Source organism: Mytilus californianus, unplaced genomic scaffold (assembly GCF_021869535.1).
Source record: "Mytilus californianus isolate M0D057914Y unplaced genomic scaffold, xbMytCali1.0.p SCAF_6, whole genome shotgun sequence".
NCBI classification, from domain to species: Eukaryota; Metazoa; Mollusca; class Bivalvia; order Mytilida; family Mytilidae; genus Mytilus; species Mytilus californianus.
The window spans coordinates 28,854,677-28,866,974 of record NW_026262712.1 but is presented as its reverse complement, the minus strand read 5'-3'; the positions used below and the strand labels follow the sequence as shown (position 1 = coordinate 28,866,974).

General features: G+C 33.2%; 1 protein-coding gene across 3 annotated transcripts; it reads left to right on the top strand.

Annotated features, from left to right (window-relative positions):
• The first annotated feature begins 3,346 nt into the window (after positions 1-3,346).
• Positions 3,347-11,803, top strand: LOC127704394 (tetraspanin-7-like). Of its 3 annotated transcripts, none has more exons than XM_052208433.1 (10): positions 3,347-3,445; positions 4,674-4,766; positions 5,762-5,822; positions 6,630-6,839; positions 7,334-7,408; positions 7,961-8,068; positions 8,908-8,973; positions 9,970-10,065; positions 10,880-10,963; positions 11,532-11,803. In XM_052208433.1, the coding sequence occupies exons 3-10, from the start codon at positions 5,763-5,765 to the stop codon at positions 11,595-11,597; spliced, it is 765 nt and encodes a 254-aa protein (XP_052064393.1). In that variant the 5' UTR covers positions 3,347-3,445; positions 4,674-4,766; position 5,762; the 3' UTR covers positions 11,598-11,803. The 3 variants fall into 3 exon arrangements, with proteins under 3 accessions (XP_052064393.1, XP_052064395.1, XP_052064394.1); XM_052208435.1 differs by having other exon boundaries at positions 11,316-11,803; XM_052208434.1 differs by lacking the exon at positions 4,674-4,766.
• Positions 11,804-12,298: the final 495 nt, after the last annotated feature.

The window sequence follows — 12,298 nt, the reverse complement described above, 5'->3', positions numbered from 1 at the left end:
AATTTTTCCGTAGGAGCCCTCGGCTGCGTGACAAAATATCACATACCAAACATGCCCTGATTTGGTTTTCTATGATGTGTTTTGTGTACTGTTGTTTGTCTGTTTGTCTTTTTCTTTTTAATCCAAGGCATTGTCAGTTTATTTTTGACTAATGATCGAGTTTGAATGTCCCTTTGTTATCCATGTTATCTTTCGCCTCTCTTCTACGTCATTTGGTCTTTGGTAGAGCGTTGTCTCATTGCATAACAATCATATCACATCTTCTTCTTTTTATATTGATAAAAGATAAATGTATAATGCATGTTCAGACTGTTTCGTACTTTGTAACTTATGATTGTTTTTTGGTCTTACATAATGTCTGATCTGGTACTATATTCTGTAAACCCCATCCACACCCTCATGAATCAATCAAACAAACAAGATTATTCTTAATTGATTGATTGTTGTTTGCCCCACCTCAAGTGGTAAATATTCAATGCATATTCAGGACGAATAAAAAACCAAGGCAAAATAATCTATAGCAGTCATATATAAATAAAACTATATAAATATAAGGAGCTAATGTCAATGGGACAGCAACCCAACGTCAAAATTAACCAAGCAAAATACATCTAGAGGACGATATACAGTCACGAACAATACATGTGAAGTGCTTTCTCGATACTCAGGGGTAAAATCCGTTACTCATTGCGATTTCGGTATATTTCCAACGAACCCTTTCAACAGCAGTCTCTCTTCGAATTTTTCCGTAGGAGCCCTCGGCTGCGTGACAAAATATAACATACCAAACATGCCCTGATTTGCCGGTAACACTTAAAATTCTTCTTTATGGCTCTTTTGATAAACTTCCTTACTTTAATTTGATTTGATATATAATTGGTTCTCGCTCTTGACAGGAATGAATAAAAGAAATCGCAAAAAAATAATCAGTCAGCAATTGCTAGACTCAAAGAGTTGACTAGAACATAGAAATATGGTCTTCTATATTGATCCCGTTCGGCAGTAAAACCTATGCAGAGATTGAGTACGTTCGTTTGGCAGTTGGGGATATACATGTATAAACACACAACCTCGTCCGATCGGAATTGGGAATTAAATCTAAAGACTCGTGTACTAGTAGGTAGTGTGCTTTCTGTACGTTGTGGGACCCTGCTAACGAAATTCATATTAAGCATCCTATATCCCAGGCCACCCATTTTGTATAATCTAAATATCGAATTCATTGTTTAATTTGTTCTCTTCCTGAATATCCATGAAACATTTGCCACTGGACGTTACGCAAACAACAGCAATACCAATAAACCAATTACCTTACAGTTCCTGACATATATGCTATGTCATCGAAAAACATTAGCACGAGTATAGTTGATTATCTACGAATCCAGTGGTCCTTTTATATAATTTTCAATTCGTCTACGGTAAAACCTTATTTGTATCAAATAGATTAAGAAGATGAGGTATTAGTGCCAATGAGACATCTCTCCATCAAAGTCAAAATTTATAAAATTAAACCATTATAGGTCAAAGTACGGTCTTCAACACGGAGCCTTGGCTCACACCGAACAGCAAGCTATAAAGGGCCCCAAAAATTACTAGTGTAAAACCATTCAAACGGGAAAACCAAAGGTCTAATCTATATAAAAAAACGAGAAACGAGAAACTCTTATGAACCACATCAACAAACGACAACTACTGAACATCAGATTCCTGACTTAGGATAGGTGCAAACAATTGCAGCGGGTTTAAACGTTTTAAAGATACCAAACCTTCACCCTTATCTGAAACAATAGTGTAACATCACAACATAGAAAGACACACTATAAAATATCAATTAAAATGGCTTAACTCAATCAAAAGACATATTAACACCAGTGAACATACACTGAACAAACACATTTGATCTATGATGCACTGTAAATACAAAATAAATAAACTAAGGGAAGAATAATTAAAGAAGCATGTTATACCGCTGTGAAATGTTAAACAATTTAAGAAAAACAATATGCTTGAACAAAAATATCAGCCATTTGCAATTACTTTAAACACAGGTAAAGCCATTAAATACAGGTCAAGTTCGGTTTTGGCAATTTTTGCATCAACCGTCCAAGAGTTATGTCCCTTAATTATCTTTGATAAAAAATGTTTTATTGCATGGTGATAACTAAAGTAACACTTGACATAATCTTTATAACTATCATCATGATGCAAAAGATTATAAACAACAGGTGAAGTGTTATTTTGACATTTACTGATAAATGATTATTCCCCTTATTTATCTTTAAAAAAAACTGTTTCCGGCTGGGACCTAAAGTTCCTTCTTGATAGAATCGTTATAAATCTTACCATGACGACAAGGACCATATGCTACAGGTTTTGACAGGTAGCTTAAAATAGGATTTAATGGTTTCTGGATTATTGGAAATATTCAATCGTTCTATTTTTCTTAAAAATCTAAATTCAATGTCGTGAACCATGATATACAGGTCAAGTTCGACTTTGACTATAGAGTAATGATGCAGGCGGTTGTTTCTGACCGCCAAAGGAGAATGACACGCTTTTTGGCTGTGGGACATTAGGGGTAAATAAAAAGGTGGAGTTGTGTGATATTGGGGATAGGAAAAGGTGGAGTTGTGTGATATAGGGGGTAGAAAAAGGTGGAGTTGTGTGATATAGGGGGTAGAAAAGGTGGAGTTGTGTGATATAGGGGGTAGAAAAAGTTGAGATATGGAATATATATATATAGGGGGTAAAAAAAGTGGGGAAGTGGGATATAGGGGGTAGAAAAAGGTGGAGTTATGTGATATAGGGGGTAGAAAAAGGTGGAGTTGTGTGATATAGGGGGTTTAAAAGGTGGAGTTGTGTGATATAGGGGGTAAAAAAAGGTGGAGTTGTGTGATATAGGGGGTAAAAAAAGGTGGAGTTGTGTGATATAGGGGGTAGAAAAGGTGGAGTTGTGTGATATAGGGGGTAGAAAAAGGTGGAGTTGTGTGATATAGGGGGTAGAAAAGGTGGAGTTGTGTTATATAGGGGGTAAAAAAAGGTGGAGTTGTGTGATATAGGGGGTAGAAAAAGGTGTAGTTGTGTGATATAGGGGGTAGAAAAGTTGAGATATTGGCTATAGGAGGTAAAAAGTGGGGATGTGGGATATAGGAGTTAACGAAAGTGAGAGATGGAAAAAGAAGTAAAGTGAAACGCGGATAAAAATTACAAAAATGATCATCTAATTGTAGTTCTTATATTGCTTTACCTTCAAACTCTGCCTAATTTGTCATATGATTCCGTTTCCTACTTAGTACGATATAAGTCAAGTTGTTTATAATGATCTATTTTTCATTCGTTTGAGTGCGTACAGTCAATGACCAAAGTGACTATAGAGACTTATATTTGAAATACGGACGGGAGTCAGGGCCATTGACCATTGAGGTCAAACAAAAACCTTGCTACGGTAAGATTTTGTTTGTTTGCTTAGTTGTTTTCTGCACACTTTACTTTTCTAATTATTAAAATTTCTTTTTTATTTAAAATTTTGTATTACATGTATATAAAAATGAGGAGATGTGGTATGAATGCCAATGAAACAACTATCCACCAGAGTTAAAATTAAGTTGTAGTAAGCAATAACAGGCCACAGTACGGCCTTCAACAATGAGAAAAAAAACCATACTGCGTATAGTTGGATATAAAAGACTCCGACATGAAAAATGTGAAACAATTCAAAGCAGAAAAAACTAACAGCCTGATTCATTACAAAAAAATTTACGAAAATAGAATGACAGACATGAACCAACGACAACCACTGTACTACAGGCTCTTACCTGGGACAGACACATAAAGAACGTGGCGGGTTTAAACATGTCTGTTAGCGACCAACCCGCCCGTGGTGTAAGAACAAACTGTAAAATCAGTTGCTATTGGCTTAACTCAAAAGAGTGATACGAGGTACAAAAACAAGTAACATAATAACAATAGACGCAAAGCACCGAAATAAAAGTACTCGAAGTAACTGAAAGCTAGTTCATAGCCAATAGCCAATACAGTTGAAATTTTAAAGGTTTTTTTTAGGTCCACATGTATGTAGGACAGAAAATCACAGGACAAAAAGTCACGGACAAAACATCACAGGACAGAAAGTCACAATCCAGTTTTGAGATTATTTTTTTTAATAAGAAACACTTATTTTCTAAAACATTTTTGTATTTTTCTTCAACTTTTATATATAAAGCAACTTTGTAAACTATTTTTTTTTCTAAAAAAAATCGATATTGATAAAAATTTCTTAAGAAAACATTTTGTCAAAGTTGCGTGGAATTTAGTAATGGCTTCATGATGCCAAAAAATATCCTTTGCATGATTAAAATTTGATAAATCTTCATTTAGCCAGGCTTATGAACAATTTCCTAAACTTTAAAAAGAATATATGTAATAAAAGGAATGATTTCAAGAACTTTCTCTAATGTATTCAAACAATTATAAAGATTTTGTTTGTGACTTTTTGTCCTATAAAATTTGTGACGTTCTGTCCTATGACTTTTTGTCCGTTTACCTATGGAGAGGGGACCAATTAGATAATGCGCCATATTAAACTTATCTGTGAACCCTATATATGTGCAAATATGAAATTTTCTGATTAAAAACCACCGGATAGTTATTCATATCTGTATAATTATGATTAGATATTAATGACGACATAATTCGGAGTGTTGACCTGATTAATTGGTTATATAGAGAATTTTACGGACATCTGGTCTTTTCAGTATAAGTTTTAGGTAAGTATTGGTTACTTTAAAATTATAAATTAATTTTACCGAATAAAAATTTTATCTCTTGGAAAAACATGTAATGTACATGTATTTTATCAATGTTAATGGACTCCTGCAATTCTACCTTTCGTGAAAAAAGTGCAAGGGGCGTACGCGTATTACGTACATTAATAAGGACATTGGACTTTAGTTATGTCTGATGATTATATCAATAAAAAAAAATCATATTTGCTAGAATTATTGTTTAGAAAGTTGTAGGAAACGGGTAAGTATATCCAGTTTTAAAAGGGGGGAAAGTTAATTAAGTTAAAATTTTATTTAATTCGAATTATATGTACATGTATAAGTATTTTAAATATATATGTAAAAGACATTCGTTACATGTCTTTTTTTATATCTGTGACAGAAAAAACACAATTTATAAACGTGTATCATACACCATTTTTCTACTCATAAATGTTCGTTAATTTCGGTATCTCAAACATATTCGACAGAACCTTGAGATGAGCAAGAAATATCGAGGGACCAGACATATATATGTTTGTTCTATCAGTGCTGTGTATATGTTAATTACTTTTTTTTTTGAAATGCCATTTTTGGTATAAGTTTTTGCACTAAGAGAACTTTTTTTACGTAAATTAAGCAGAAACAATCATACATCTACCCTCAGCACCAAATTCCCCAAATTGAAAAACATTAAAAGATCATTAATGCTAATTATATAAGTATACTATTAGGATCGGAAACAAAAACAAAACGATGTATAAAAGAAAAAATGTAATACTGCACCTAATGATTGAGTAACGAAGCGGCAGAGAGACTCTGATTGATTGCATACAAATTAACAATTCGAAGTTGTTGAAAACTCAAACTTTATATTATTTATATAATCAGCGTTTTATTCTTGTTTCTTTGTTTGTGTCCCATCAACTATGTTATCATACAAAACAAATTACATGTTCGTAAAGTTATTGAAACATGTGTATTAATTTTATTTCCAGAATGGGTTGTTGCGATGGATTTGCTCGTTGTGTCCTTGTGACATTCAACATACTTTTTGTTGTAAGTACTTAAGTTTGAAGCATTAGACGCACAATGAGTCAGGGGCGGATCCAACCATTTATAAAAGGGGGGGTCCTAACCCAGGATAAAGGGGGGTTCCAACTATATGTCCCCATTCAAATGTATTGATCGTCAAAAAAGGGGGATTCCCCCCCCCCACCCCCCCCCCCCCCACCCCGATCCGCCACTGACGACGATACAAATCGGAATAACAACTACGCGCAGGTAACTTCTAATGGGAGAATGTGGATATATTGTATTTGAGCGATGCTTTAACTACACAGAAGTGAGGTGACATAACAATTATAAAAGTAGACATTACAGACACGGAAACAAAAATACAACAAATATTTCCTTTTCGTTATCGTCGATGCTTAATCGTGACTTTTGTCGGGCAACTTGTGAGAGTCCTTGTTGTGTGTTCGAAATTACTTACTGATTATAATCCACATAAAAGTCTTGAAAAAAAAATCGTATATCAGTTCTCTCTGTGTACCAAAGAGCACTGCGCAAGTCGACGCTAGGGAACGTCTTAGTCTTTTCATAAGATGTGAACACTTCAGCTCATTTTGAATAACCAAAATAAAAACGGTATTTTACAAAATCGTTGTCTCAGATACACTCATGACTTTTTCCATTGTATGCAGAAGGATCTTAAACACTGCCAATTGTATAAAAGATACAAAGGGGTTCTAATATATTTCTTTAGATATGAATATTCACATTATTAATAGTTTCCGTTATTATATTATTGTACACTTGAAGTAACAAAAATCACCACATTTTATCAATTGCTTTCTGTTTCAGCTCACAGGCATATTTGTACTTGGTGTAGGAATATTTCTTAAAGTAAATCCTAATTTACTAAATATACAACATGTAATAGAACTGAACTCTGGAGACAAGTATATATCTACTGCTGCCTACATATTAATAGGGTTCGGTGTCTTTGTTTTGCTTGTCGGTCTGTTTGGTTTTATTGGTGGATGCAAACAGATCAAATTCTTTTTGGCACTGGTAAGTCAACGTACAATATAAAATGATAGAACAAATAAATAATACATGCACACTTTTTTGAAAATTTAAGCAAAATACGTAAAAAAGTTACGTATTCTGGAAATTCGTCTTCGACTTTGCCTCGGGTCAATATGTATACAATCTAATTTACGATTTCAGCACGACAAATACGGTCACTGTTTGAATAATCCTGGCTAACCTGCCTCTGTACAAAATTCAGAAAAGAACAGATCTTTTTATATCGTTACTGAATATATATTTAAAAAATGACACACTGTGAATACTAATAAGTGTGTTTTAATGCAGCTAAACCAGCTAGGACTAACACGTAGTATGATAATAATTTATGAAGCAACATATTATATGGTCAATTCATAGACTTTTTTCAAGTCCCATTACTAAAGTTGCCTTGTTTGCCTCCCCCTTTTTTTTCAAAATACGGGATTCGCATCTGGACATCTACTGTTATTCTTGTTTGTATGATCTATTTTTAGTATATGGGATGCGTGGTTCTTGTGTTCCTTGGTGAATTTTCTGCAGGAATAATTGCTGCCGTTTACAAAGGCAAAGTAAGTTTAACACGTTAAATTGGTAGATAAATAATGTGTAAATAAATAAAAAGCAAAACATATAAATAAATGAAAAGAGAACAGTTATAAAATGAATGAATAATTGATTTTTGAATTTTGGTGTTTTAACGCCACTTTTAAGCACCGCTTTTGGGCTATTTCGTGGCGGCCAGTTTTTATTGGTGGAGGAAGCCGGAGTGCCCGGAGAAAACCACCGACCTAAAATGAATGAATAAATGAATGAATGAGTACACAGGATCACAGTCACTACAAGTAGTTATTTTGGAATATTCCCAATGAAATGTTCTTTGCTATTGCAATCAGTTATGAATCAAGAAATGAAATAATTATAAAACAATTAATTTTAACAAATGAAGAACGATTCACTCCTATAAATGAATGCATTAAAACAAATAACTATTAAAATATATCATATAATATTGTTTTAGTCGACAATGCGAGGCCTTAACAGCCAGTCAAGGTTGTTAAAAACCACACAGTCATATTATATTGTGTCAAACTTTGACTACACTTAGCTTATTTGGTTTTTAGGTAGACGATACGCTACAGAATATATTAAAAGAATCTCTGTTGGAGTATGATTCGAAAAATCAAACGAGTGAAATAATAAATAAAGGATGGGACGGTATACAGGGCTGGGTAAGTTCAAAGTTCAATGCATATAGACCACAAAAATAATTGTAAACTTTCGCTTCTTTAAGTTTTAGCTAAACCTGATATGATATAAAATCACCAAATATCTTTATTGAGGGTTTCAGAAATATAAGACATATAAAAATAAGAAGATGTGGTATAATTGCCTATGAGACAACTCTTCGCCAGAGACCAAATGACATAGAAGTTAACATGCATATCGTTAACACCTTGAACTAGGGAATATTTGTGCGAGGTTTAACTAGCTATAAAACCAGGTTTAACTCCACTATTTTCTTCATAAGGAAATGTCTGTACAAAGTCAGGAATATGACAGGTGTTTTCCATTCGTTTGATGTGTTTGAGCTTTTGATGTTGCCATTTTATAAAAGACTTACCGCTTTGAATTTTTCTTGGAGTTCGGTATTTTTGTTGTTTTACTTTTTTTGTACTCTTTAATTGTAAGAATATGGAATATTTCTATTTTGATACTTTTATTAGGTAGTATTTTGTATCATTTATAGGCATGTTCGATGCATTTCTTTTGGATATACTATATGCATGGGTATAATTCCTTTGATAAATCAAGGTTTTATAATGGAAAGTTGATGGACATTTTTGTATATACTTTTCATGGCTAATTGAAATACTATCTGATTCACAAGGACACACAAAGTTAAAAACTACCACTGAAACTTTACAGTATATTCATATGTACTGTGAAATAGCGTCATCGCAAATCAAAACTTTTTGATGGTCGAAATTTAAATGGTCATTGACTTATGTTGAATGACAGAAAAGGATGCCCAAATATTTTTCTCGACACCTCCATTTTTCTATTTCAGTTACAATGTTGTGGAGTACACAACTTTACAGACTATGCTGTCATGAAAATACCGCTTGCAGATAACGTAAGTTAAAAAATTCTGTTAAAACTTTATTTGTTATATGATACCATTTATTTCAACTGAGCAGGATTTTTCTTTCATTTTTAATGTGAAAAGAGCACCTTTCATTTACTGATCTGCCGAGTCCATAATCGCTTGTCTGATATTCTTGAAAAGATACAATAGTTTTAACGAGGAGTTATTATCGCTCCTTGAGCAAGCTTGAATAAACTCTGATTATTGATTGATTGATTGATTGATTGATTGATTGATTGATTGTTACAAAATATCAAGTGGCTAATACTCCATACATATTCAGGACAAACAAGTTAACAATAAATCCAATAATCAGGTTCTACGAAGTGTGTCGACCGGGATATAGGCCGGGAATTTCGACTGCCACTCGAAATTGGAGCCAGGTGCGGATACAGCCATTTCAGTGAAAGGGGGAGGAATTCCAACCCCCGGAACACCATGAAACGTTCGCATAATTAAAAAAAAATAGAGGAAATAAAAGGGGGTTCCACCACCGAAACACCCCCTGGACCCCCCAATGGAAATTCTGATGAATATTGACTCAACGTGTCACCTCATTACCCCCTGAAATAGTTGTTGCAATAGTTCAATAAAGTACGTCTTTATTAATCCCAAATGATTCAGCAATGCTGAATTGTAACACCATAGAATATGTTTAGCTCTTAATCACAAGAAATCTATATGATGGTACTTACAATTAACTCGGTAGATGAGATTCTTTAATTTTTTAGGAAATTTTTCTCTATTCTTATACTTTTTGCCCATTATTCTCTATATCTTAGCACCTCATTGTTCTCTATTCTTTATTTTTTGGTCCATTTTCTCTATTCTTTATATTTTTCGCCCATTATTCTCTATCCTGGAAACCCCAAGCTACATCCTCATAGATACCACAATTATATCTGAAGTTTTATTGAATTCGAAAAGCATTCATAACATTGAAAACAATTACGATTCTCACTGAAATATTTAAAACTTTTTTAGAAACTAGTTCCGGATTCATGCTGCGGATCAAATAAACAGGAATGCCAAAATGAAGCCAAGACAAAACCAAAAAAATATAAAAACTTGTATTACGAGGTAAGTTTGATCAATTGTCCAAATGAAGTTTAGGATTTACATAGTTTGTATTGTGACTTTAGTTTGAATACCATAAGTATGAAGTTGAGGATTTACACGTTGCATTGTGACTTCAGTTTGAATGCCATAAATATGAAGTTGAGGATTTACACATGTTGCATTGTGACTTTAGTTTGAATACCATAAGTATGAAGTTGAGGATTTACACATGTTGCATTGTGACTTTAGTTTGAATACCATAAATATGAAGTTGAGGATTTACACATGTTGCATTGTGACTTTAGTTTGAATACCATAAGTATGAAGTTGAGGATTTACACATGTTGCATTGTGACTTTAGTTTGAATACCATAAATATGAAGTTGAGGATTTACACATGTTGCATTGTGACTTAAGTTTGAATACCATAAATATGAAGTTGAGGATTTACACATGTTGTATTGTGACTTTAGTTTGAATACCACAAGTATGAAGTTAAGGAATTACACATGTTGCATTGTGACATTAGTTTGAACATTATAAGTATGACGTTTAGGAATACAAAAAAATGCTTTTAAAAATTTTAATTCCTGACTTTTTGAATATGCGCATTTGTTTTGCTCCTTTGTAAAACGAATACACGTCATAAAAGTGATAGTAGGTCTCGTACTCCGTTACAAGTGTCTATACAAAGTCATCACTTGGGTCATTCAACAAGCGTTCTACCGATAATTGATTTCCCCTTAACGTTTTTACAGTATACTGTATATCGATTCTGCTGTTTAAACACATGAACATTGTGTTATTCCATTTTCTTACAATTAAAACATTTCAGGGTTGTTATGGAGAAATGGAAAACCAGATAAAGTCACACATAACCCTTCTGATAGGTTCTGGAGTAGGCGTAGCCATGTTTCAGGTAAGAAAATAAAAAAATAAAAATATATAGGTCTTCAGTTTGTAAGTTTATTGTAATTTATTTGATACACCTGGTATCATCATATTTGTCGGGCCAATTTTCTTTAAATTTCTTTAACAGTTATTACTATTACACCTTCGCGAATAAATGAGAAACTAGTGGAAATTTGATGATGAAAAGAATAATTATTAATGTAAACGGATAGATTCAAAGTAATGGAGTTTTGGCAAGAGTTTCTTGTTTTGGTTTTTGGAGCTCGAGGGTCGAGAGTAAGAAAGTATTTGTAAATAGAGTTATCTCTCTTAGTTCGAATCGCTCATGACTATTTTATATACCTCTGCATTTATTTCAGTTGCTTGGTATATTTTTGGCCTGTGCAGCATGGAAGCGAAGTGGAGATGATGATATTATTTAATTTTATCTACTTTTCTATACATTTTGGTTTTGGTGAGCTATTTAGGGTACTGTAATTGATATATGCTGAAACATGAATGTATACTTAGACTGTTAAACGTTATTATGATATTGAATAATCATTTAAATTTATTACCATTATTTTGAATTTCAGTTACTTGGTATATTTTTGGCATGTGCCGCATGGAAACGAAGTGACGACGATTACACCAAAGCTTAAATTTCATGTTTTTTTTTATGACAAATTGGATTTTCTTTAAATTGTTGTTAAGTAAATATCATATATAGTCTTTTATAAAGATATGCATGTACATTGTTGGTTTGTATGGTTTGATAGTTGAAAAAAAATTATATTGTTATATTTTTTCGTTGTAAGACATTGATTGTGATCTGTTGACTTTTGTAATTAAAAATTACTAATATATATATCGGTGTTATAAATCTCCAGTTTGAAGAGCATTTGTGGTTATTTTTTTTTACATTTGTTAGGCACATACATGTACCTATGTGATGGCTTGTTTTTATAAACTTTTTATAGTCGGATAGTGGCTACTCGTTTTACATTATTATCTAGCATATTAAAAAAATACTGAGATAAAGACGGCAATTGTTGATGTCGTCTGAATCTATAATGATCACTTTACGGTCAACTTCCCTCCGAGAGAGTGATAGTTACTCCCAAGGTTTACCCACGACTCTCTTTCTCCAAAATCAGCAGGCCGTCTAGTTATCATCGGCCTGACATTTTGACCGCGGATGCTTCACTGATTCGCGGTGTAGATTGGTTTTGAGGAGTATAAGATTTATGGTTTCGACCTCGTTTTAATACCCCAAAGATGAGTATTATCAACTTTAGTTTCATGCTTGACTTTTTGTACTAATACATCGTACGAAACTGAGGAAAACATATTGGACAGATTT